General features: G+C 39.6%; 2 protein-coding genes across 2 annotated transcripts; one reads left to right on the top strand and one right to left on the bottom strand.

The window, feature by feature from the left end:
• The first annotated feature begins 717 nt into the window (after positions 1 to 717).
• Positions 718 to 25,111, top strand: LOC139813500 (neprilysin-11). The gene is made up of 19 exons (XM_071779009.1): positions 718 to 890; positions 1,681 to 2,237; positions 2,639 to 3,113; positions 7,151 to 7,236; positions 16,763 to 16,830; positions 17,440 to 17,618; positions 17,780 to 18,025; positions 18,804 to 19,009; positions 19,455 to 19,631; positions 19,978 to 20,076; positions 20,524 to 20,668; positions 21,664 to 21,878; positions 22,567 to 22,743; positions 22,839 to 23,001; positions 23,140 to 23,188; positions 23,570 to 23,637; positions 23,764 to 23,900; positions 24,027 to 24,191; positions 24,678 to 25,111. The coding sequence occupies exons 4-19, from the start codon at positions 7,225 to 7,227 to the stop codon at positions 24,852 to 24,854; spliced, it is 2,283 nt and encodes a 760-aa protein (XP_071635110.1). The 5' UTR covers positions 718 to 890; positions 1,681 to 2,237; positions 2,639 to 3,113; positions 7,151 to 7,224; the 3' UTR covers positions 24,855 to 25,111.
• On the bottom strand, positions 24,826 to 27,043 carry LOC139813502 (p21-activated protein kinase-interacting protein 1-like). Its single transcript, XM_071779014.1, has 4 exons — positions 26,930 to 27,043; positions 26,473 to 26,635; positions 25,099 to 26,376; positions 24,826 to 24,966 (listed from the first exon to the last, which is right to left on the bottom strand). Exons 1-3 carry the CDS (start codon positions 27,026 to 27,028, stop codon positions 25,136 to 25,138), a joined length of 1,503 nt encoding a protein of 500 aa, XP_071635115.1. The 5' UTR covers positions 27,029 to 27,043; the 3' UTR covers positions 24,826 to 24,966; positions 25,099 to 25,135.
• Between the last annotated feature and the right edge of the window lie 739 nt (positions 27,044 to 27,782).

The following is a 27,782-nucleotide window of genomic DNA, read 5'->3' as shown; positions in this document are numbered from 1 at the left end:
TTTTATTCTATTCTGCAGAGAGCAGCTATACGAGGCGATATTTATTTATATATTAATATTTAGAAAAGTAATCAAGGAGAGGGGCAGAAGCCCAAAAAAGTTATAAATATGGATTTAGATTTCTATTTTCCGAAAAGCGCGTTAAATTATCAGAAAATAATTTACTTTCTGGAAGGAAAAATAAATTTACAAAAGTAGATAGATATTTTACAGTGTAATATGATAAAATAATGTAATTATAATCTATATGTTTAAGATGTAACATAACTCTTTTGATCTAATTAATATTAATTATTTTCTTTGCACGCCGTCCTACTAAAGCGAATGCTACTAACAGTTTTGCTGACAGAACAATAACTCTCTCGACACGATGAAATCTGTTTGATATAATTCGCTCGTATCGTAAACAACATATTCGTAAAATTAAAACGAAGCTCAGTAAGCGTGACTCTATTATTCCAGAACGGAGAATCACACGCTTTATCGTTCAATCTTTTAACGACGTATTAAATTGAAATTCACGCGCATCCTTTGGGCCTTAAAAGGCTGACAGGAGATTGTTTGCTACCATAACTTTCTACGACAGATAAGAACAAATTAATTCTAATGGGATACTCCGCGCTAGTTCTTACATTTTTCAGAAATCTGTGAAAGTGCTGCATTGATATACCTCGGCACGCATCGGAGCTTTCGCCTTCGTCGCTTGTTAACTTGCTCTCGTGATGTGGGTCACGTGCCACCGTAACACAGATTGCAATATTTTTGCTTTTGAAAACAACCGGAGCATCATCCGATTACTTTCCTCTCCCGAAGCGTTACTCAATAGTGTATTCGTAAGCGGTTTCGACGAAGCGCATCGAGCTGAGTTTTGGGATCTTGTTGACGGAAAGGTAAATAATTTGTCCGGTTACATTTCGTAATCGTTCTTTCTCCTCGTTTAGTCGTCATACTCAATCGATTATGTCGTAAACAAAAAAAGCGCGATTGAGTGTTGTTTCCTGACACTGACATAAGACCTTTTAAACCGCAACTTTTTTAGGTCTCTTCTCACGGCAAGTCCGCGAGTCGAGTTGCAAGTTGATGGAACGGAAAAATATGGATATTAACGTATAATATAATAATATTTATAATTTCACACACACATGGAAGAAGTTAAGAAATGTTAAAAAAGGATTGATTGCCGAAAAATATCGGCACGAAATAGAATATAAAATCCATCATCTCTCTGTGATAAGATAAAAATTGAGTTAAAAGATTCTGGAATATCTTTTAAATATACAAGGATTAATTTTTAGAACAAAATTATTATACATATCCTACAATGCTTGAAATATATAAATATATTCTATTCCTTCTCTATATGAAAGAAGTAAAGAAAGGATTGATTGCCGAAAAATATCAGCAACGGGATAAAAATTCTGTAAACGGTCATTATATGTATATTAAATATTTAGCAGAATTTTTTTCGGAATTTAAGTAAATTTCCGCAATCTGCCTCGCGAACTCGTTTGAATCTCACCTCGTATATACGTTACCTACACGTCTCTATTATTTAATAATTCTTTTTACGCACGCGCTTTAAAGTATCGATAATCTATAACAAGATTCGAGCAACGCGTTATTTAATTCACGTGACTGCGCGTCAACGCCTTTTTCAACGAGTTATAATTTTTTTTTCAGCTGCAGCGTTTTTCGCGGACTCTCCTCTCGGCATGGACATTTAATTTTCGTGACTGCGCATCACGTTTCGACGGGCTGAAATCTTTTCCACGTTTCTCGCGGGCTTCTCTTTTCGGCGCGCCGCGAGCGTCCACGCGACCCACGTTCCGAGGATGCGCGTGCTGGCCCGACGCGACGCGTGGGTCGCGTTGCTCGCGAGGCCGAGGGGAGCACACGGTCGGGTCAAAGAGGCCAAGATAAATTGCAATCTAATCCGCGGGAGTAAGCCGGGGCCAATTGCGATTCGTTGCGCGTCCGCAGGAAGAGAGGAGTGGCGCCGTGGCCTGGGGCACGGCGGGCGCGCTGCAACACCTCCCGCCTTCGAGGCCTTGCGGCAAATGCTGCGGACAGCGAAATCCGCGTCTCTTTTAAAACGCCGCCGAGGAAACGCCGAGGATCTACGACGTCGACCGATCAGGATCGACGGTAACGATGTGCGCATCGTTGTCGGGCGCCCGCTCGGGCTTGGAAACGATTTCGTTTCAAATCCAGATATTATTTTGAATGATTATTGCGAGGTCAGTGTTAGCCTGGGTATTTAAGATGGATTATTAATAGATTATTACGGTTAATCACGATTAATTGATACAATACATGTTAATATTTATCAAGAAAAAGACAAAAATTATATTATAAAGTCAGGAAGTAAGGTAAAATCGATTGAATGAATAATTCTGACGAAAATTTAGACATTTCTTTTTGACACATGCAATTTTTTCACATTAACATAGTAAAATTGCCAAATCAGTACCGTTACCAAGTAGTATGGTATTCAAATCGCAATAAAGTTCTATAATTAATTGGATTCATGCTAAAGTGTACATTTAGCTGTTAACGCGACAATGAAAATACCTAATTCGATTTTGAGCGTGTTCCAACGGGCACGAGGACAATTTTTCAAAAATAAATCTGGTTGCAGGTATAGCGATCTGTACCGGCCTCGTTAAACCGCAACGTCGCACAATTCGATCCGCTCCTGACGGAACATCGTGGCGCGGAAATAGTGGGGGATTCGAAGATTAGAGTCGCTCCTCCGCAAGCCGAAACTTCAGTCAGTTTAGTTTACTAGCGGTCCTCGAGTCGTATCCTCCTCCGCCGCGGCCGGCACACGGAAACGTACGCGGCCGCCGAAAAGCAGAAGGGAAAAACATCAAAGAGGCAGAAAGAAAAATATAACCAAGGGCCCGCGCGAGTCGCGAAGCGATGACGTGAAGCGGCTGCGGCGATACGGAGGTGAACAGAATCGCGAATCGAGAGGAAGAGACGCGTTTTTCGCTCGTTTTTCCGCGCCGAGTCCTGATCGTTCCAACTGCGGAGGATCTGACGGCGATCTACGTAGTACAACACTTTAATATGCGCTTATGAGAAGCTCCGCCGAGGGAAGCTGCGAACAGGTGAGCGCTCATCAGTACTTCACGCGAGATATCAAAAGACTGTTAATGAGTCTCTCGAGTCTGCTCTGTCTGTCAAGAAAATGAAGTATTTAATTCGACAAATTTACACATATATGACACATTTTGCTCTTCTATCATTACATTAAATTGTACCCAGTTACATTATTTCGAGAAATATTATTATTTATTTAGCAAAATTACATATTTACGTTATTTCAGGAAATATTCTAATTTAGCCAAACATTCTTTTGAGATTAGAAGAATCTCAGTTTTCGATTTATTCCTGGCAAGCATTTTTCACGAGATAAAGAAAAACGTTGAAAAATATTTGCTTCTCAAAGATAGACGATAAACATTTTTGACGTTCTTGGTGACTTCCTTCGCAAATACCGTTGTGCAAGTTTGTTATGCGAGATGTCAAATTTTCTGAAAACGCACGTGGTACTTTAAACATTTCCGCACGCACGCGACGCGGATAATACACGCCGAGGGGTCGAAGGTCCTTCTGCAAGATCTGAACTTCTCTAATCTTGTATATAGCTGCCTATTGATAGTGACACAGTTTAGCCGCACGCGCTAATGACGCATGCTCTAATAAGTTTTCTAAAACAATATCACAATATACATATATATATTTAGATGCGAAAATACGCAAACGAATAATTTGAGCTTAAAAAAAAACAATTAATGCAACTCTTTGAAAATTAAATATAAATTGGACATGTAAATATTGGAGATTAATTGGAGCCTATTAATCGAAAAAAGTAGCTTGCTAATAAACTTCTTTTCTTCTTTCAATTAGATCTGTATCCTTGTTAGATCTTCGTGTATTTTCTTCTTATTTCGTACTCAAAAATATTCGTTCGAGACTATATGAAATTATTAGTTATCGAAAGTGAAAGCATTTCTCGTAATAAAGAATGTGCAAGATGAATGTTTTGGACATCTAACATCGCAGACCGCAGAGTTTGTTATGCTCGCCTTGCGATTATTATTTTTCAACTCACGTTCGCTCAAGGCAATGCAATCATAATACAAGTAGCCCTTGATTTCCTCAAATTCCTGGAATTTCTTGATATATCAGTTAAAATTCCCTTCTCTTGAGAAGAAGAAGTGGAATATATTTAGCTTCTCAAGTTTTAATTTTTCTATCACGCGAGTGATCTTTTTATCATCCCGATTTCCTTATAAATTTCCGAAATTTCTTGATATACTAATTAAAATTCCCTTCTCTTTAGAAGAAGAAGTAGAATATATTTAGTTTCTCAAATTTTAATTTTTTCTATCGCGTGAGTGATTTTTTTATTATCCTGGATTTCCTAAAATTCCTGTAATTTCCTGATACACCAATTTAAATTCCCTTTTCTTGAGAAGAAGAAGTAAAATATATTTAGCTATTCAACTTTTAATTTTTCTTATCACGTGAGTGATCTTTTTATTATTACAAAACTTCTATATACCGTAAGATGCACTAAACGATTAATCCAAGTCGGGGCGATATAAAGAAGCTGAGAAAAATATTGAAAAAAAATTGAAAAAATACGCGGCGCAAGAGATTAATAGCGTGTTCTTTCAACAAAAGCGTCTCTCCGGCACTAAATTACCTTCTGGCGGGACGCCAGGAGAGCAGTCGGTGTATCATCTCGTTTTAAAGAAGTTAAATTTCGGATTCACCCTCGCGGTGGGAAATGCGTCTTAACGAACGTAGCCCCCGCTTCTTTTAACACGCGTCTCGCGTTTATGAATAGATTTTAAAACGGATGCTGTACCTACACCGCGACTCCCTCGTATGCGTTTTCCCTGGCGCGTACAAAGAGACTGTTTCTTAAAAAATTGCCCCGTCTGTTTATATCTTCAACATCCTGCGGGATTCGATAAGATTCACGCGTCTGAAGTATTTTTTCGAGATAGCGTCCTCTTGTCCCGGGATAGTCGCATAAAAATTTCGCATTTAAAAGAAACCAATTTTTAGCGAGGCGAAACAAGTTTAGTTATCAATAACAAACTCTGAGACAGTTGTATATACATAGTTTGCAGAATTTAAATTTATTTCAATGTGGAGAAAACATTTTAATTAATTAATTAATATTATCTTATACTAACTTTTGTAATACGTGACATATTTTTTATTATTAATTTATTTGCTTATTATTAATTTAAATACTGATAAATTGACTCGATAACCTAATAAATTAATAATTGGACCGATCACAATATTAAAGGAATGGGCTAACTTTATTTCCACATCCTGCAGTTATTTCGTTACACTTGTTTGTAAATCCTCGAGGTCTGTAAATGCTCCATTTCATATATCTGTACGGTAAATTCTAAAGCCGCGGTATCTGCAGCTCTGTGAACATTTCATTGCGTAAGGAATAATAACTGTATCTGTATAGTCGTCCACTTCAGCATTGTATCTTCAAACGCCGGCCGCGTTAAATGGATCGGAGATGAGCGCAACGCATCAGCCATTGCACCAGCGATTCCCCGCACGCGAGATGCGTGGCGGCAGATACGATTAGTAGACGCGAAATCGAAAGCATATCGCGTATAGAGCAGGGTCGGATCTGAATGTCGGTATAGGCACGGAGACGTCGTCGCCGACGTTACTTACATGAGTCGTCAAGGACGACGCGCCGAGCGGAGTCGCGTATCGCGGACAATAATTATGTAAACGCGATTCGACGAATCGGGAATTAACCGCGTCGTAAAGAACGGATCATGTAGATCGCTCAAAAACATATAAGAGATCGATCCGTCGAGAATACAACACGACGTATCGCGAAAATATCGATGTAAAACTTGCAGAGCGAATTATTTTTCACGCATGTTTATTTTAATAAAAACTTTCTTCGATTTCTTTCTTCAATCGCGGCCGAGGAGAATCGCTGCTCGCGTAAATGTGTTCTCCCATTTTTTTCCTGTGTCGGGAACATCCACAGATTTTCCCGCTGTATTTATTATACATAATAGAGCGATATTTGCTCGTGTGCTCGGCGTGCATGCGCTTCTGCGGCGCCGATCCTGAGCGCGAGAGCTGGGCCGCGTGCCGCACGCTTTCATCGATCCGCCGGGATGCATCTGATTTAATAATAACGATCTCGCGATTTCACGACGCAATTTTGCGGTACAAAAGGGAGCGAATCGCCGCGCGATTATGACGGACGCGAGGCTTTTCCGCGCGGCTTAACCCGCTAATCGCGGTAGATCCTCTCGTTCTCGGTGACGTCGTCGGCGAACGGAGTATACGAGAGTTAACGAGAGTCCGCGCTCGCGCGAAATACTCCTGAATGCCGGTTTCGAGCTGGGCTTCTCTTTGGAAGTCCGAGAACGGTTAATTCCAGCAACAATCTCCTCGCCGACGTGAAAAATCGTTTATCCGGCGAGATAATGAGATTCCAAGCGCGTAGGATCGCAAGTCGCTCGCGCGTGTCCACTCTCGTGGAAACGAAAGCATTTTGAGAGACAATCGAGCGCCGTTGAGCGCGATTCGTTAACCGGTTAATGTACCATGCCGAGTCCAGATAAATCATTTATGGAAGCGGCCGCGGCCACGTCCGCGCTCTACCGTCCTCCTCGTATATCCGGTAAAAGTTTCGACGCGCGCTCATCCGTTTCTTTTTTCTAACTCTCGGGAATTTGCCACGCCGAGAGGCTACGACGAGAGCTCGTCGCGCCACAACGTCCGGACGCTTCGCACCCTCGAAATGAGAGACGATGAATGAAAAACCGAATAAATCTCAGCCGAGAGAGAAAGAGAGGCTTCTCTCGGCCGAGATTTAGGCAGACGACGATTTTGCTTCCTTCTTTTACTCTCGCGACGTCGTTGTCTTGCCCCCGCGGAGGGACAAGTCGCGGGCGCGCGATGACAAAGGTATAAGTACGAACGGAGAAAGGGAGGAGAGAGAAAAAAAAGCGCTCGCGTTCTGTCATTCAATGCAAAACAGGTGATTCACCGGTCGGCCGTGTCGCATTCGCCGCGGATGAGACACGGGGACATTTTTTTTAAACTAATAATTCATCTCGTCCTGTTGCAGACACGTCGGTTGAGAGGACTGAAGGACGGGAAGGTAGAGATCGGGAAGGACGGGACGGCGAAGGAGACGCGAGGATGAGATACAAGGTGAGACTGCTTCCTCTATTCCTTATCCGAGTGACACTGAAGGGGACAAGCGTGCCGATAGAGACAGGGGGGGGGGGATAAGCCAGATTCATGCGTGCCATTGTGCCCGCGACTGTCTCGTCGAGTCCCCATTAAAATTCAACTTGCCCGTTCCTTAGGCCAATTTAGTATCGGCTTTTCCTCCTGCGAGAACGTAAAGCCTCGCGGATTTATTTATCTCGCCAGATACGCGATATTCTTGTGTAATCCTGTGATTACGGGCGCGCGCGTGGATACGAGAAACTATTGTGTTATGCGCTTATATATTTTAGAAAATGAGATGCCATCTGTATTCTCGGATTATTTCTTCAGGATACACATCACGATCGTCCCTCAAACATTGATTTTTAGCGTCACGCAAACGCTCAACTTCATCAACTTCATTCGTAGAATTAATGTCACGAATAAAAACTGAATGTATTAATTAATTAATCATTTTATTAATAAGTAATTAATTAAGTTAGTTAAACATATTAATTAAGTAAATTAAATGAATTAGAACGATTAGTTAAATAAATAATTTAATGAATGAATGAATTAAATTTAATATATTCAGTTTTCCAGCAAATTTCGGATAAAGAAAAGTTTCTTAAGCAGTGGCCAATATGCTTGAGAAGATTCCTCTTATTGCAGTATTATAAAAAAAATTTGATGTCGCACATATTAATTATTAATAAAAGCAAAATACTTTAATATTTTTATCTCAGACAGAACAGGTAATATACCTGTATTTTTCTTTGTTTCGGGACAAGTTTATTTTAACGGACAAATTTGCTCGAGGAAATAATTATTCGGGTCGTGTGCGAAGACACAGATCGGCGGTGAAACACGCAGTAAAGCGGCGCCGTGAGATAAAATCGTCTCTGAAAGAACTTCGAAGAACGGCGTACTTGAAATTTCATGCAAATCCTATACGTGTTTGTATAATGGTCTCGTTTCGCATTCGTCCCGCATCGAGGAGGAAGCCAACGCTGCCAACGCGCAATTGGAAGTGTGTGATTTATTTAAATTAAATTCTAATTGATGAATGTACGCCTCTCGAAGGATTATCCCGCATTACCGACGACGCGAATCTTTGTCGCCGAAAGACGCGCGTCTCCTCGTCTTTCGAGAACAACGGAGAGGAGATCGAGAAGCTGACTCACGGATCGGAGTCTGCCCGACGGCGGTTTACTTGATCGGACTTGAAAACAAAAAGTTTGGTAAAAAAACTTGACGCGTCAAATGGCATAATTACAGGATCGTTCGTAATTTGCAAGTTACGGCACCTCCGTTACACCTGTTGACAGTTTCCTTTCCGGTAATCGGATTCTCCCTTCGTCTCGCTTCGCCGTCGGCATCCGCGCGCGTCTCGTTTTTCTCAGCGGCACGCGTGTGCCGAGAGATCGCTGCATAAAACATAAGGCATCTACGCATCCGCCACCTTATCAACGTGCGTGCGATGCGCGAGGTGGGACGATCTATTCCGCGCGAATAGTTACGACCTGTTCCACGCTGATCTTAACATCGCGAAAACTGTGGAGAATCGGCGCGATTCGATCTTTGAGGTATAATACAATTGTGATTTATTGTAGAAAGAAGAAATAATCTGAGAATATAAAGGTAGAGAATTTTTCGTTTCCCGATAGCGTAAATTGTACGCAAAAATGAGTAAATGTTATTTTACAGCTCTCCTTAACTCAAGAACCGAAACTGTTTGATAAAAATGCATTCATCTGATCTCTTTTTGTCAAAGTTTTCGATCAACTTGCGATTGACTGTCATTCCAGATATTTAGAACCTTACCGTTGCCATATTAAATAAATTTCGTTTCTGCGCGATCATGGATTTTCGATCCGCAATCGATCAATCGGTTTTTTTCCACGATTAAATCCAATTAAGAGGAAAAAGTAAACTGCCGCGTGTTCGATTATACTTCGTTAGAAACCGCAAGTAGTCGAACATTGCTGCAGCCAATTCTGGTTTTCTTACTCTGACGGAAAAAGAGGTCAATCGCGTGCAGGTGAAGGATAATTAAAATAAGACCAGTTACTAACATCGAATATCACATTTTATTCGTGCTCGAGGCAGATAAAGCGATGCCGTTTACGGCGATTATCTATTATCCCCTTTTGCGACATGGCTACGCAGTTCACGCATTTTTTCTTTGTTTTTTTAATCGAACAGTTTCTCCAACTGGAAATGATGATTATAAATAACGCAAGTAAAAAAAATGCACTAATCGAGATTTAAACCACACGATTTTGAAGCTCTCGGTTTTTTCAACATTTGGACAAATAGTTCACAGATATAATCTTATCAAAGTTCTTTTCCATATAGAACGGTCGTTTATTCTCCATTTCTACCGCTCTTCCAATCCGTTCATCTTGTCTAATTGGCTTTCCCGGCTATCTGTGCGATACGGGGTCGCGCATTGGCCCCGTATGCCGGCGAGATCATCACAGAAGCGATTGTTCCTTCGACGTAGAAGAAAAAAAAGAGGCGGGCGGAAGAAGTGGAGCGGTGCGGACACGATCCGCGAGCGCGCGACCGGGCCGGGTTGAGATTCGCTCGAGAAATTTAAGTCATTGGCAAGAAGAGCACTTGAAGCGAATTTATTCCACGAAGCCCTTCCCCGGAAGCTCGTTAAGCGGCGATTACGCCTCGCGTGTCTCAATCGCAGCGTCAGAAACGTCAAATATCAGTCGCTCAGGGTGATCGATGTATAGGAATAGAAGCGGATTGTGTCATTTAAATCAAATCGGAAACTTTTACTTCGTCAATAACTAATTAACAATAATTAACATAAATATTTTCTATTTGACCTAACTGGCTATCCTTATTAATTATAATCGTCACGACGTTTTGACTATTTTTGGGTTTTGATCCTTCTCAATCAATGCAACTTTTGATGCTAATATATGTACAAGCATTCTTTTTTTATCATTTACTCCATAGTTTTGGCTAGACCATCAGCTAAACCATCAACTATACTTGCTGCGACGCATATAGTTTAGCCAAAATCATGAAATCGTAAATCCATCAACGCAAGATCCGAACGAAAGCCAACGTGTGTAAATTAGAGATTCGCGGGACCAGGGAACCATGAAACTAATTGTAAGATTTTGCGAAAGTATAAAGAGATTTACAGAAAGCCGAACTTTCCTCGCTTATCTTCTCGCTCGTCCGAGCGAACCGTTCGCTTCGAGGTCGAAAAGCGAGATCGCGGGAATAATTTGTTGCGGGATGGATGCAACTGGGACGATGAAAGAGACGGAGGAAAAAGTGATGTGGCACGTGGAGATGCCGCGATCGCTGATGCACAGAAGTCACTGACCACCTTCGCTATACGCTACCGTAATTGTATTATCAAGTAATAGGGCGATAATGGGTTTCAAGCAACGGCGGCACTTACGACCTCTCCCCACGTTCGCGTCGCTGAAATAGGATCCTCTCAATAGCGCATTCAGGCGCTCCATTTGCGAAAGAGCAGGACGCGCGATGCGCTGTGTACGGACCCCGCGCGTGTCAGTCACTTTTGAAGGTAGCCTGCGCGTCGGCCTACATCTCCCGGCATTGGTAATCGGATGAAAAATAATTTCGCCGCTTAGATTCGTCATTACCCGTTGGATAAAAACCGCGAGTACTATTGAGAATATAATGAGCTTTCCCGAGCGTCGCCGAAGGATTCCTGGGCCTTAGATTCGACTTTGGACACCGTCCATTATTTTCAGACCAACTATGGTGCTTCTCAAAAACGTTCAAGTCAGTTTAATATATCTCTCTCTATACAGTTTATTAATGAACAATAAAAATGAATTTAATTCCATATAAGTTTATATGTTTATTGTAAATGTTATTATTACTATATAAGTAAACCTGTAAAATATAAATTTCTTCTAGTTAGCCTGAAACATACGGCGACTCAATCAAGAAGTGCCTAAACGGTGTCCAAATTCTTAAATGAAAAATTTTAACCAGGGTGTTGTAGTCCTCCGAAGCGCTACTTCTCAACGTGATATAAGTTTGATATAAATCAAATGCATCTCCTCGTGAAGAGACAAATAAATGAATGAGATGTTACGGCACGTTCATATGGTGTATCTTTTTCTGTCGTATCTTTTTGCGTAAGGAAACGATTTAAGAGAAATATACAGAGCATTCGTCTCTTCCTCTTACAATTATAGAACAGACTGCGGACATAAATGAGAATAATGAGACGGTCTCGTCGAGAGACGTCGTAGGAGTATCTCGGCGAAGGGAATTTTGAAGGAGGTTGTAGAGAATCAGAATGTTAGGAATTAAAGCCTAAAGCATAAGCTCTTTTATGAATAATGTCGGAATGTGAATTTTTTTAGATTTTTTTCACTGGTTAGTTTTCGACAACGTCAAAACAAAGTCCAAAAGATTGTTTAATGTTACTTTCATGTCACGGTAAAAGCTTTATCGCGTAATTTCCTATGTGTGTTTATCCAGCGAAGCATTTGAAACGTACTTAAGATGGGACATAAAAGAAATATTTATTTTGTGCTGAGTTTTCGTTGTCCTATTTAAATAAATTTAAATGATACACGTTTTCATACCGATTTATTACTGCGGCTCTGTCGCGATGCAAATTTTAATATTGCAAGAAAATCATGTGGTATTTTTTCAAATGTTTGTGAAAGTATTTTCAGTATGATATTCTTTATATATTAAACATAAATTTATTCCGGTTTTAACATTTTTAACAGTCATTTTTGCCAATAATTGATAGGCAATCTTGAATCTCTCATTAGAGGCCATTAAAACTCGAACTTTAATTGTTATAAATGTTTTTAAAAACTAATTGGAAAAAGTCTAAAAAATTTATGTTTTAAATTTTATGCAATTCTTAACATTTCTGAGTCTCCTTAACAACCTCCTTAAATTTTAAATTTATATCTACGTATTTAAAATAGATTTTAAACTTGTATACATTTGTACATGTATTTATTAAAATATACTTACGGATGGTTTTTACCATGCCGACTTGATCGAGGTATGACAGAAACGTGCAGCGTATGATATACAGATTGAGCGATAGAGACACTCACGTGCCGCATGATGAACGGAGTCAACGCCTCTGATAGCGTCTCACATCTCGTACGTGACGAGCTAGAAAATACCGATAAATAAATACTGTACGGTATATCGTCGTCATAGGTATGCGATGTTTGGAGCTTACTCACGCGACTCGCAGCTGGAATTAATGATCAGAATTAATATGATCAGTGAAGAAGAATGTATGCCGATAAATCAATTCTGTTCGTATACTTGAAATTATCAGTATATAACTGCTGTATTTAGCGTGAAAGTACGAGCCAACCGAGGAATTTTAACAGACCTGTTAGAGTTAGAAATTATTTATTATTGCATTGTCATTGCCGTTGATTGAAATCCATATTTAATGACCTCGCTCAATTTTACTAGCTATCTCATAATTTCGTCGTCTTATTGAGACGATTACGTGGAAGCTATTAATGACAGAATCGTCAAAGATGCGTTTCATTCAGAGCGGAACGTAAGCAGTCAACAACGAGAGACAAATATAGAAAATAGATTCATTATGCGAATGTCGCATTATGGTTTACGCGGAACTGCCTATTGGACTCGACCTCGTCGAGATTTTTTGTTCCTTCGCGTCTATGTGAATTCCGAATGATGACTCGTATTTCTTTTTTAATCACTACAAGGAAGATACGCGGGTACCTTATTTTGCAGATGTAAAATGCCTTATTTAGCGGTGTAATTATAAAACATGTTTGCAGAGTTAATCTTTTACGATTGAATACTTTAATCTAAAGTATATCTGTCTTTTTCTTCATTAATTTAAAAAATTGTTGCATCGCTTTGAACGGTCCGCGCGCAGCAATCCCTATCTTTAAATTTAAAGATTAAAAAAGCTTATGATAAGAATACATCGTTGATCTCGATTTCACAAGTGAACTCAGCACTCTTTGTTGGAAGAAAAATCCGCCTGCGATTAAGTCTGCGCGGCGGTTAAGTTTCGATTAAGGCCACCGCGCCTTGTGATCTTTTACTTCCCCGAGTTGCAGTAGAAGCAAATATAGGAAGAGGATTGAATTATGCGCGTCGGGTCCTGGTTGTTTATCGCCTCGCCGTCGCGGGGAGGAATCTATTAGCGCAAAAAGAATTAATTACCACGCGATATCCCGAGAAGCGAGATAAAGGCGAGGGAGATCGGCGCGAGGCTTAGCGTATAATCTTCATCGGCGAGGATTATAATATTCAACTCCCATTGTCAACGATGCGTAGCGAGATCAGTCGTCGCCCGATTGCATCTAAGGACGACAGGAAGAGAGGTATCTTAACGAACGTGAGTTAGTTCGGCGAGTACTTCCCCATCGTCGGAGACGAATTGCGATTCCGTCGATCCATCGCGAGACTCAATGTCAGACGCACCCGCTGATCGCCGAAGAAACTCGCATGCGGCTCGACGTTTTTAAACGGTGAAATCTTACGGCGCGCAAGGACGACGCCGTATATCGGAAGCGACGTCGATCGGATGACAATTACCGGGCGCGCGCAAGGACGCGCGGATCGGAAGTGGACGGTAAGGCATGATGACAATTGTTGCCGATCCACGAGTGGCCGTCAGCGCGACAGACGTTCACCGACGAATGTTCATTTTCCTGTCACGTCCTGTTTAAATTTCCGCGATTTTCCGCGCTACCGCGAGGTAAATAATTTACATGAACGATCGGACGTGGGGGAATATAATTGCGACGGCAGGAGCGGAATAGACAGTCTGTGACTGTGCATTTTAAACACCGTTAAGCACAACCATTAAAAATTGGATTGTCGCATTACGACGAGAAGAATAGGAAGAGAAGACGATCGATATAACGCAATTCTGCGCGATTGATGTAAAATATGCAATTGTTCTCCGTACTTGAGATTCTTTATTATTTCTCTTTTTATAATATTTGTGATAAAATCTTTGCGTTATAAAATAGTTAATAATAAAGTATTCAATAGCCACGATTTATCACTGATATTAATTGACTACTAAATGCGCCAAATGGTACTTTTTTCCTCTCAGAGATTAAAGAGAAGAAGGAGAAGAGAAATAAACAGAGAGAATAACTAGAAATAACTTGGAATCATGGTGCCTATGGTATCGCAAGAAATCGGTCTGTTTACTCGAACAGAGAGGAGGGAACTAGAATAAAGCAGATACACGATTGCGTAAGGCGTATGGTTCACTTGATAGACAGATGAAAGAAAGAGAGAGAAGAAGAAGAAGAAGAAGAAGAAGAAGACAAGAAAAAGGCGCCGGCGTTTCTCGCGTCAAGCCTGCCGGTTCCGATAGGTCGAAGCACATATAATGGAAACGTTGTCGGACGCACGCCGATGTATCCGCGCCGCACGCGGAAAATCGAATTCTCGCCTCTCGACTAAACACGAACACGGCTGTTTAATTCCCTGAGGGCTTAGGGCCGATTTCAGCAACGTCAAACGACATCAATCACGTTTGTCTAAATTCACGTTTATCTACGTTGTAATTAACGATGATCCAGAAAGGACTGAATTGAATTACAACGGAAAGATTGATTGGTCAATGTAAAATCTATTCTGAAACTTTCCCAAATCTTACGAATTTTATTTTAGGATCGCCTCTTTAATGTGCTCTCAAAGAAGTCTTAGAGATCTTGCAACGTGATTCTGATTTGAGTTAACAATACGACGTATATAATGATGGAAAACGTACATTTTGCAAATATATTAAAGTTATATGGGGCGTGCATTAATTACAAACCTAGAAAAAAATGAGACCGTTGGAATTGTCGGCGGTGAAAGGAGTTAATAAAATAATGCGAAACGAAAGGAGACGCGTTAGACACGTGCTTGTTAATGCAATCAAAAGAAAGAGAAGAAAGCCTCACAGACTGACCCATATCGGAGTCGACTGTGTCAACTTTTCATTAATTTTACTTAAGCGTTTCTTTAGCTGAGCACGCATCTGGCGGATAAAGATCCGGCAGATAAAGTACATACGCGAGGAACATTTAGTTGGCCATAATTAATATTAATCGAAGTTGGTGAAGCGGAGAATGACTTGGAATTGGGTTGTCTTAAATCATTACTCGCTTCTGACTGAATCACCGGAATTTTTTTCATTTCTTAACATTATATAGAGTAATCTAGAAGTAAGCGATAAATTCTGAATTCGAAATTGATTAAATTCTTTTTGCTGTGTTATATGACGTTAACGAAGATTATTCTTAACGAGTCTTTGAAGAGCCGCGTGTTAAAAATATATAGAGCGCTGTTGTGTCATCGCAACTTGTTAATTCAAAATGATTTTAGTCAAGTCTATCATTATGGCGTATAATTTACAGTTCAGATTGTAAGGCAGCGATATATAAAATATCTCCTCGATCCAATGGAATTTTTGTACGGCAAGACAATGCGTTCTATAAGATCGTTCTTTCCGACCTGTTTCACGCGCGCCGTAATTACGAAGAAAGAACGGCTGCAGCACGTAATTTAAATCGGCGTAGGTATCATCCGTCGCGGCGTTAAAACCGCATGATCGATATACTCACCTTGCCCCAGAATCGGCGGGATTAACTTTTCAGTCATGTTATTCTCCTCGTGCCCAATATCCTGCCGCGCATCCGCGGCAGAGATAATCCTCGTCCCATTAAACCCGAAACCGTCGAGAACGCCGCTGTTGCGCGGCAATGAAGCGAAAAATAGATGAAAAGCGAACGCGAGTTTACGTAAGTTACGTCCAGATTAAACGTCGAAACGCGCGCGGCGAACTATTGTTTGGATGCACACTAGCGCAGATCTGTCAGCACACCACCATTTTAAGTATATTCTATTTTTAAGTGTATTCTCTCTTTGCCATTGCTTATCTAACGCCTTCGGAAAACAGGGAGAAGATATATTTTCGTCACGCTAACAAAACGGAGAATCCTGTATCTTGCGATGCCAACTATGTATTTTTATCGAAATTGAGTCGGATTTATTCACGCCATTTTAATAGATAAATTTTTAATAATTTTTTTCGCAACTTTTTCAGTCTTGATCTATTTTCGCTCTGAAATTTTCTATCAGAATTTTCTAGTCAGAGATTTTTTTTGTTCCTGATTGGAATGCAATTCAGGAAAACTGAGCTAATCATTCTCAGTGAATCGCTTTCGTATATAGAGTCGCTTCAAGGTCCCTGTGTTACACGAGATGCATCTGTTTTAGTTGCACTTTGATCTCTCGTATTTTCATGGCACGAAGCGCAGAAGTCAAGTCATAAGATATTGCTTCTTTGTTAGATCAAAGTAGCTTTTCACGCGGTGCACTAACATGTCGTTACTTCAGAGTTGAATATAATGTTGCGGATAACGCAACGGCAGGCGCATTCTTCGACCAGACACGCTCGTTAGCATTAATAGAGTAAAATGTGAAGAAGTGGACGACAGGCAATTATTGTAAAATATATATCATCATTTCTCTTTTGAAGGTGAACGACCCGGAGGATAATGAGAGAGACACGGTGGAGAACGCGAAAGGAAACTCGGACGTCCCCTGGTAATAAGCGTTTCCTTTGCTTGATAAAAAAGAATCGATAACATTTTCTTATTTCTTACTTTCAGTTTTCTTATTTCTTATTCCTCTCATTTTAGATTACTAACTAATTAGTTTCTTGTATATTCTTTTGAAACGTGTTTATTAAATATAAGATTATCTTTAAATACTGTGCTTTACATTTTTCTGAATCTTCTAAAGATTCTATGAAACGCTCGTTGAAACAATTGTCTGTTTAGATTTTCCTTATTTCCTTCCTTTCTATATACGTGTTTGTAATTTAATTTTGGTGTTTGGGTAATTTTAAGTTTTAAGTAGTATATATCAACGAGAAAAGCGCGTGTCCGAATATCGATTTGAAAATAAAAGTCAAACAGTTTTCGAGGTATCTTTTTTTTTTTAAATATATTTGCATATTTTGCATTTGTTAATCTTTCTTATGCATTTTGTTAAAAGACAATAAATGACGGTAGAACATTTTTACGTACTGTAGTTCAACGTGAAAAGCTGAAAGTAAGAATCTTTATGTACCGACTTGAAAAGCTAAACGATTTTCAAGTTATGTTTTCGCTCATCTTTATCGTTGGAATCTTCCCATTGTCTTTTCGGCAGGGATTACAATCAACGGGATGAGAAGAAATCGAGCGGGAAGGAGTTGCGGCTCGTAATCGTCGTCGGATTGTTAGCTGTGACCGTTATCGTTCTTATCGTAGCACTAACTTTGCAGATGGCGATTTTTCGCAAAGAAGAGTACAAGGAGATGTGCCAGAGCGAGGAGTGCATTAGGACAGGTATCTTTTATACACCTCGTTATATATATTTTCGGAAAATAACAATCGGTCTAATTCTCAATTTGAAAAGTAGTGCCAAGACGATTTGTTTTGCTCAGATTACGCTGAAATGTGAGGTAATTTTACAATAAATGTTTTACAATTATTTTTTATCGTCATAGCGGCACGAGTGATAGGCGCGATGAACAGGTCCGTGGATCCTTGCCAGGATTTCTACAACTTCGCCTGCGGCGGCTGGATCAACAAGCATCCGATTCCTCAAAGTCAGAGTTTCTGGGATCAGCTGAGCTTGCTCAGGGAGGAACTTCTGAAGAACTTAAGGATTTTACTTGAGGAACCGGATGAGGAAACCGATCTCAAGCCGGTGAAGATGGCGAGAGCTCTTTACAGGACCTGCATGGATGTTGGTAAGTCTTAACAATTAAAGCATCAACTTGGTGAAATACTTGAAAACCAAAATTTCAAGAAATTTGCAGGGAAAATTTTAATTACATAAATATTATTGAATAATTGTAAGGATTTTTCATTGAGGAATTTACCGAACTTATAAAATACACAAATAATAGGCTTATGAATTGCAATTTCTTAGAATAATTTCAAAAAGATAAACCAACATAGGAAGGTTGTAAATTAATCTTTAATTGAGAAGCCATATATCAAGCCACGAAGCGTTTCTCGAAGGTGAGGAAAAGGAACGATAATTATCCACGCGAACCAATTTTCTATCAAGATTCTCTATCGTTAACTCTGGTAATTTGCCTACTTCAACGATAAATTATTCATTAATTGTCGCTCTTTCGTGCGAAGGATAGAATGCGCGTAACGGCATTTACATAAGCGTAAATTCGAAAGAATATAAACTTATCTAACAATACGTTGGCGGTCGCATTGCGACGTATCATTATTGCGCCAATAACGTAATCAGTAATAACGTAATAGGATAAAGTGACTACTTTATTATCGCGAAGAAGTAACCGGATCTCGTGCCTGATTTCGAACGACGATTGCGATCATGATAAGCGTGCAAATGATTTAAATAGAAACAACGATCGCATATTTAATTTCCGCAGAAAATGTAAATAGAAGTAGCGTTACGTATAACTCTTAAACCAGGCTGCAAAACGTTTATCTGCAGCCTTGATGATAGTATGTATTTTAAAATAACGGGAAATCATTGGATTGCAGCGAGTGTCGAAGCTCTAGGATTGGAACCCATCTTCGAGGTGCTCAATAGTCTAGGTTTGCCAAAGGAGCCGCCGATGCAGGGTAAAATACCATCTCTCGACATATCGAGGATAGCTGGGATAGGGCAGCGAACGCTAGGCTTGAGTCTCTTCATCAATTTTTACATTAGCGAGGACGTTAAGGACACTACGAGGAATCGAATGATGGTGAGAATGCCACAATGCCAGCGCGTTCAAAATGCCACGAATTTTAATGAAAAAAAATTGACAGAGAACACAAAAGATTGTTCAACAATAAAAAGACATAATTTTGCAAATGCAAAATTCAAAGAAATGGAGAACCTCCTTTTATTTAATTTAAATAAACAGATTTTTTTCTTGTACTTTCTATTAAAGAAATATTAATTTATAAGATATTTTAATATTCTTTAAAATTTCATTAAAATTATATTTCTGGTATCTTAATCTTAGTAATATAATCCCATTTTTAACTTTACTAAAAATAAAGGAAAACGTTAGTTATATGTCCTTTTTAAGTAATTTAATTTGATATTTCTTATTATAATTGAGCTTACATAACTAACTATTCTTCGCTAGAAAATAATTCTTTAGCATGGATAGTGACGAAGTACAGAAAACGAAACTCTTTTAGATGGAGCAAGTATCCCCCGGATTTAGCGAGCGTTACTTATTAGATCCGCGGCGTTTTCAATCGGAACTGATGGAGTATAAAAAGTACATAAAATCCATGGTCGAACTGGCGGGAGCTGGCAACATGAGTGCGAATTACGCTAATGAGATTTTAGAATTCGGCACGAAACTCGCCAGGGTAAGTAGCAAATTCGTATGATTTGTATCGAACACTCGCGATTTTAATTCTTCACATATCTATTCCAAGCTGTACCATGGTATCCTACGTGTTAATTTTTTATGTAGGTACATCTTTTTTTTATAGAAGATATATTATTATTTTAGATATCTTAAAGTGCAGCGTACTTGAGATTGCCTATTCAATATATTAATAATAAATTGAATTTTAGTAATTAATCTTTTGTTTTTAATTTTAATAAAGTTTTGATACTCGGTTGAATGGTTCAGCTCTTAGTCTTACTCAACTTCCAATGTGAGGATAATCGTTTTCAGGAATACGTTTAATTCTTTTGAAATCCGTCCAGATCATGGCGACAAACGAGGAACGGCGCAGTTCGGATCATCTCCTTCACGAGGTGACGATCGACGACCTGCAAAAACTCACCGATATACACGCGCAGCAGGTAACATCGACATCTCTATTTTTTTCTTTGCGTAAGCGTAAGAATATTTATGCACCGTTCAAGGTGAACGGCCGGTTAAATCAATATGAGATAGCGTTCGCGTAATTTACATTTTAGTGGAAAATTTGGAAACACATAATTCTTATCGAAATTCCAATTAAGATGAGATCCGCTCCAAGAGTTCCGCCAATGAATGAAGTAATATTTAAAAACTTGCAAAATTATTACCGGATAATACTAAAGATGTTAAAGTTTCATCGCGACTTAATATTTGAAGCATCAATTACAATTTTTGTATAAATTTGCTTATTCGCGTTTTGTTCATGATTGTTTTATTTAATCTTCTTACAAATTTATCTCCCTAATTTGAGTCGAGGGTTGTCAGAAACGGGAGCGAGATATGAATCTTACTTTTAATGCGAGTAATTAAACGAGACGCTGTTTCAGTGGAATTGGACGAGATACGTGGAGGCTGTGTTCGAGAATACGAACGTCACGATAAATCCGGCCGAGGATCGAGTTATCATCGTGGACCTGCAGTATTTGCAGAAATTGCCGCTGCTGCTGTCCATCACCCCGCCCGCCACGATAGGTACGTCCAATTTCGCACCCTCGTTAAAGCGAACACGATTGTCACTTGGCGTGATGCGTGCTCGCTCAACCTGCATCGCATATTGTTGCTTTTCCACTTACGTCCATTTACATAAGAGAAGAGAGAAAAAAGAGAGAGAGAGAGCTGCGTGATGCGACTGATGCGAAACATTCCCCTTTGTGTTCGTACGTTCGAGTGATTTTCGCAACGTGATTTTCATTTATCTCTCCCATGCAATAATTATTATTGATAGTAGTAAATTGATAAAAGTGACAAACAATAAATTATATCAGCGCGAAAAAGAGAAGAAGCCTCGAGTCCCTGGTGAAAAAATGTCTCATATTTTCTCAGAAACTTTCTACGAATTTCTTTCTCGTATTCTAGATTTATAAAGCATTCTGTGATTTTAGATTTATGAACAATATATAAAATTTATCAAAATACCTTCAGAAATAATTGAATGAGGAATATTTCAGTATTAGTATATATGAAAAGTTGTAATAAATATTGCGTTGATTTTCTCATATTTATTCTAAGATGTTGGCGAGAAAAATCTGAAAAATTCTGAGAAAGTTTTAAAATTTTTATAGAAATTTTGATTAATAATATGAAAAATTTAAGACATTTTTCTACCAGGGGTGTTTTCGTGTAAATCATGTTGCGATACGCAAAGCTTCCTTAAGTTTCTCCTCTGACTCGATTACAAGCATATATCTTCCAAATATCGTTCCAAAATCCAAATACCAAAGATCGTTGAAGCAACGAAGACGCTTGGAAGTGTCGATAATCCATGACGGATAATATCGGGTGTTTCTACGCCCGGGGGGAAAGGAAAAGAATGGCGAGAAGAGGTCAGAAGCTATCGAAAGCTGCACTGTATCTGTAGAAATAAGTACGCGATTGTTTCGCCGCGTTTGAAACGGCCGACGGCGATTACGTGCCGATAAACAACGCGCGACGATAAATAACATGTTAACGTCGAGCCGATTTTTCAGTGCGATACGTCTGGTGGAGCGTGTACGCGACCGTTGCCCCTCTGACGCTGCAGAAGTTCCGCGATCTCGGTTTCCAGTTCTCGCAGAAGATCTTCGGCCTGAAGGAGAAGACGCCGCGCTGGAAGGGATGCACCGGGAACGTCAACGGGAATTTCGGCATGGCGTTGAGCTACATTTATGCACAAAGGCACTTCAACGAACAGGCACGAGAAAAGGTTCGCGATCGTATATGCGGCGATTAGTAGCCCTGAAATATTCTACGGCAAACTGCGATTACGCCAGGATCTGTTTTTTTACAGTCAAAGTATGATAGGGTAGGGAGGGGCTTTTGGAATCACGGGCTCCAGTTATATTCTGCATTAATTTATTAATTTTTATTATTAAGACCGATTCAATGTTCTTACACGTTTCAATTGCCCTCCCCAGGGTTCTTTCAAGATTCTTAGATGTCTTGGAAATTTTTTATTTGACTTTTTCTTTAACTGACTTAAACATAGCCTCTCCCTAATAATAAATACATATCTAGTAATATAGTAATAAAATAAATAATAAATTAAAATAAATAATAAATTATTTATTTTATTACGTTAATAATTTGTTTCATTTTATTATATTAATAACAATATTGTTATTATTATTAACTTTAATTTCGTCGATAACAAATTTGTGGAAGTTTTTATTTTCTCTCTTGTTAAATAACTATATAGAATATCTTTTTGGCCTACAAAGTTTGACATTTAATATCTCGCTCTTTACTATCTGGTCGGGAAATGTGATTTGCCGACCCCTAATCTACGAGATATCCTAAATTCGAGCTTTATTCGTTATTCAATATTTTCCTAACGAACGTGAGATTATCGTTATACCTATAAGTGATTGATCACTGTTTATCATTGTCGATAGGCATTGGAGATGCTGCTGGATATCAGGGCGGCGTTCGACGAGATGGTCACGGAGCTGGACTGGATGGATGCCGGCACGAGAGCTCGAGCCCATAGAAAATTGCAGGCGATGAGGCCGTTCGTAGGATTTCCCGACTGGGTCACGAATCCAGAGGAGTTAGACAAGTTTTACGAAGGGGTGAGTTCTCTCTAAATATCGCGTGTTTGCGTATGATTACGAAGTACATCTACTTCCAATCCAGCTGCGGAAACTGCAATGTCCGGTCTGTTTAGGTGGAGGTGATCGACGGGAAGCTGTTCGCGACCTTTCTGAAGCTAACTGACGTGGCGATGAAAAAAAGCTTTAATAATTTGCGCGAGAAGCCCGACAGGAGTAGATGGATATCGACAGGCACGACAGTGAACGCGTTTTACAGCGCGATATTAAACTCAGTCAGTAAGTGTCTTTTCTTTTTAATGCTAATTTTCTAATTAACCAAAATAAATTTCCTAATTAACATAATCATCATTGTCGCTTTACAATATACCAATTTAATTTAATCGTTCAGAATGTAAAAAGAATGTGTGATCTTAGCTTTTCCAGCTGGCATCCTGCATCCTCCGTTTTACGGCAACGGATTGGAGTACGTATAAAAACGTTTTACAGATACGGCAAAATTTTCATGAACTCATATTTTACTTGATCAGTTCTTTATTTGCAGCGAATAGTCCTAATTATTCTGTGCATTGCTCAATAAGATTCTGATATGGCAGTCGTATTCTATTTTTGAAAAACTTGTAGATTTTAAAATGTAATAAAATGCACAAAAATTATAATTAAGACTTGCCTGATGGCCAAAAATTTATTTATTTTCTGATACATACGTATCGGCCGCAATTTACTTATTAAAGTGCTGTAGATTTTAATTAAAGACGCAAAGATATGAGCTCACGAAAAACAAAGTGATATCTCTACGTGCGACTCGTTATCGTAAATCGCTAAGCTCCAACATTGCGCGTTGCAGGTCCATCAATTACGGTGCTATGGGGGCGATTATGGGCCACGAACTTACCCACGGTTTCGACGACCAAGGTGCGTGATCGGCGATGCGACGTGTGTTACGTAATATCGTTAAAATGGCCACTCGTCTGTCTTTATCTCTTTAGCACTACGTTGCCCGCATATCCGCAATAATATCTGGAATTACATGATTTTCAGGACGCCGGTACGACGAGAACGGCAATCTACGGCAGTGGTGGAGCGATGAGACGTTGCGACACTATCACGAGAAAGTGCAATGTATAATCGAGCAGTACAGCAGTTATCATTTGCCGGAGTTGGGTGATAATTTCACGGTGAGCCTCGCACGGTAGCAACGTGCCCATTTTATTCATTGAAAGCACAGAGGGAGAGAGAGAAGCGTGCCAAGGCATATCTCTTGCTCGTATGCTCAACCATTCGACTCACCGTCTGACTTTCAGGTGAACGGTATCAACACCCAGGGTGAAAATATTGCCGACAACGGCGGCATCAGGGAAGCTTACAGAGCGTATCAGAGGCTGATTACACGCAGTCCGTACCAGCAAGCCCTCCCTGGTCTTGTCGACTACAGCAACGAGCAACTGTTCTTCTTAGGTTTTGCACAGGTAAAAAGAAGAGAAAATTAATTAAATTTTGTCCAATAAATATTAAAATTTTAGCGTCTGGTAAAAGAATCATACGATCAGAGCTTCTTTTCTCCTGAGAAAGTAATTTATTTAATAGTACTCTAAACTAATTGTGAGTATATTTAAATAGCAATAAAACTTAATGCTGCATATTTATCATACATTTAATATATTACATTGTATACAATTAAAAATGAAGAGAAAAAAGATCGTTTTACATATTGTTACCTAAATACGTTACAAAAACTTTGTACATGTATGGGCGAGATTTATAAAGTTTTAAAATCATTGAAATGGCGATTTTTCTCTTGTCAAACTAGCGAGAAATTATTTATAATAAAGATCTACGTAGGTATAAATTAAAATCGCAAAGAGCTCTAGTTCGCAAATGAGAACTTCGTAGCTCTTTTCTGCGTGTAAAGCTTTTTTTACAAGATTGAGTCGTAAACGTTAATCTTTTTTAAGGTCTGGTGCGGCAATTATACAAACGGAGCGTTGAAGTCCAAAGTGATAGAAGGTGTCCATGCGCCAAATCATTTTCGAGTTATCGGCACGCTGTCGAACAACGCGGAGTTCGCAAAGGCCTGGAAGTGCCCGCTCGGTAGTCCAATGAACCCGTCGCACAAGTGCATCTTGTGGTAGACATCCTTCGCATTATTTCGAGCGGTATGAAACGTAACGACGCCTAAAAAACTGTTATCTCGTTCAGGTTTAATCTCTCGTGACAGAAGAAGGCGTTGGTGCAGTGATAAATCTAAGAAATTGTAAATAGACTGATTTATAATTATAGGAACCTAGTGAGTAATTTATTAAGCACCTAGGCGCTCTATTCTTACTCTTAAGCTTATCATGTAAATATCACACGATGAAAAAAAATAATAATAACTTTTGTAAAGAGACTCCTCTCGCAATTGAATCCTAATTTATCCCGTTATTTTCTTCTTTTTCTTTTTTGGCACGACTCCTTTTTCCGCATTTACTTTTTTCTTTATCTTCCTAGGTGGAGCATCTTCGACATCCGTCGTTGGTAATTTTACTTTGTATTTCTTGCGAGGGAGAGGTGGCTCTTCAACTTTATTCGACTTTTTAACCTTCTTCGCTGGCGAAGTGACCTGTGATGCAGCACTATTCTCTTTTCGTTTTTTATTAGAAGGATTTGTCTCATTCGCTTTTAAGAGTTTCTTCTTTTTAGGTTTGTCGACGATATCTTCCATCTCAGACGACCTGTCTCTCTTCTTTTTTGAAATAATAGCCTTTTTCACATTTGGAGCTTTCTTTTTCGAATGCTGGACACTGTCTTCAGTATCTTCTATAGCTCTCTTCTTTTCATTTTTCTTTTCTTGTGCTTTTTCTTTAGGATTTCTAATACTTGCGACTTCTAAATCCTCTTCGTTCTCAATAATAACTTCCTGCTTCAGTCTGAGCCTGTTCTCCTTTTTCGTTTCCTCTTCTTCCTTCGATTCAACTTCTTTCCGCACTAAATCTTTGTAAGTGTGTGCCAAAGAGAGGCAAGTAATTCTAGCGCCGCAATTAACGGTTTGCAACATATCCAAACTGTGTTTATTATACCGCCAAAGCTTGATCTCTCCGGAGCTGGAGGCGCTAACCAACAGATCGTTCATATGCGCGATACATTTCACTCTCATGCTGTGCGCCTTCGTGTTCATCGTATGCAGGGAGGTTTTAAGGTCACAAAATCTTATGTCCCCGTTCTCGAAGCCGACCGCGATTAAATCGTCCTTCAGGAACTCGACGCAAATGACCTTCGAGTCAAACGTGAGCTCCCTATCTATCCCGGCCGATTCTACAGAATAAATGTAGATATTTCCGTTGACAGCCAACAGATACTTTTCACCGCTCGGACTCCATTTGATAACGGTTATCCATTTGGCGTTAGACTTCAGTCTCGGTACCAAGTTAGTGGCGTAAGCCTGCCTACCCTTGATCAGATTCCACGTCCTAAGCACGCCGTCCTCCCCGGAGGACAGCGCTAGCTTCCCAGTCGGATGAATGGCCAGAGTGTTGACGGCGGTGCCTTTGTGCGCGGTCGGCCAGATCTTCTCCAGCTGCCAATTGCCGCAATGTACGGCGGTTATGCTGCCGTCGTTGCTACATGCGAACAGATGGGAGCCTTCTGGAGTAAACGCGAGGCAATTGACGGTATCTGCAAAGGAAATACAAAGATTGTTACTTTTTAAATAGAAATTTATATAATTACATTGAATTATATGTACGAATAGAGTGCGCTCAATCTGTGTACCTTTGTGATGCATTAATTTGCCGGACTCCCGTCTGTAACGCATGTCGTACAGACATACCGTTTCATCTGCGCCAGCTGACGCTAGGTGATATTTACTGCTGGCGACAGTGCGTATGCTTGCGACATGGCTGTGGGTCGCAAAGCTTTTCTCTATTTTGTATTCCTAGGACAGAAAGAAAAAAAATGAATTCTTAATCTAAAATATTCATATTTAAAGAATTAATGTAAAAGTTTCTCGTTTGAACTTTGATTGAAGATACGCCTTTTCTTCTATCTATCGAATAATCATTGAATCTTCCAGAGCAACAAATATATAGATGATATGAATGAACAAACGCGTAAATATGACTGGTAGAAGCGTCCTTCTTTGACGTATCTCGACACTTTTGTGTCACGCTTCACCCATACCGTATAAAAACCTAACCTGTACACGAGGCACGTGTCGAAATATACTCACATTTACGATGTTGTGCACTTTGTAGCCAAGTAAATATTGCTCGTACGTCCCTACTATGATTTCGAACGGATTCGGCAATCTCTGTGCGTCTGAGTGCATCTTCTTTCAGCGTTTCACTTGCACCGCATCAATAGAACGAGCGCACCCACACGTGCGCGGACGAGACTCCATTACTCCGCTCCGATTCCATTGCAGCAGACGCAGACGCCGCTGTCGCCGCTTCGAAGAGTTCGAAGCTTTGCCGCGTTCTATTCCTTTTTCTAATCGGTTCGAGTCTGATAATCACCGGCACGAGTAAAAGCCGCGTTGCACGGGAAAAGATAATTTGTTAAACAACAGTCACGTCACGTTAATCAAATAAAATTCCCGCCGATTGCATCTCCCTCGAAAATATAATAATATATGGTATACAATACATAATAAAACAGAACGTAAAAAATATGGTATGATAATAATAATAATATGAAAATAAGACGTGCAAATTTGTCTTTTTACTCCCGCGTTTGCTTTTATTGTTTTTCGAACTGTTATTTTAAATTTTAAGTAATTATATTTTAATTCGTAGATTAGATTATAATGACGCTATAAAATCAGGATAAGAGAAAGATATTTCGCCTTTTAAACGACATTTTGCAGGAGATTCAAATAGAGAGAAGGAGCAATTTTAGTTTAGCCGAGTTTAGCACACATTTATGTACTTATTATTTTTTCCTTGCCTAAATTGAGCTTGCAGATGTTATCAGACTAGCTTCGAATAAAATTTCTGAACTGGGCAAAATGTAACGTTGGAAAGAGCGATGAAAAATATAATAGCCTCTTTCGAGATATTTTCGTTGAGAAACATTTGAAAATT

The sequence above is a fragment of the Temnothorax longispinosus genome, chromosome 5, assembly GCF_030848805.1.
Source record: "Temnothorax longispinosus isolate EJ_2023e chromosome 5, Tlon_JGU_v1, whole genome shotgun sequence".
NCBI classification, from domain to species: domain Eukaryota; kingdom Metazoa; phylum Arthropoda; class Insecta; order Hymenoptera; family Formicidae; genus Temnothorax; species Temnothorax longispinosus.
Note: the sequence above shows the minus strand (reverse complement) of the source record. Positions and strands in the feature narration are given on the sequence as shown.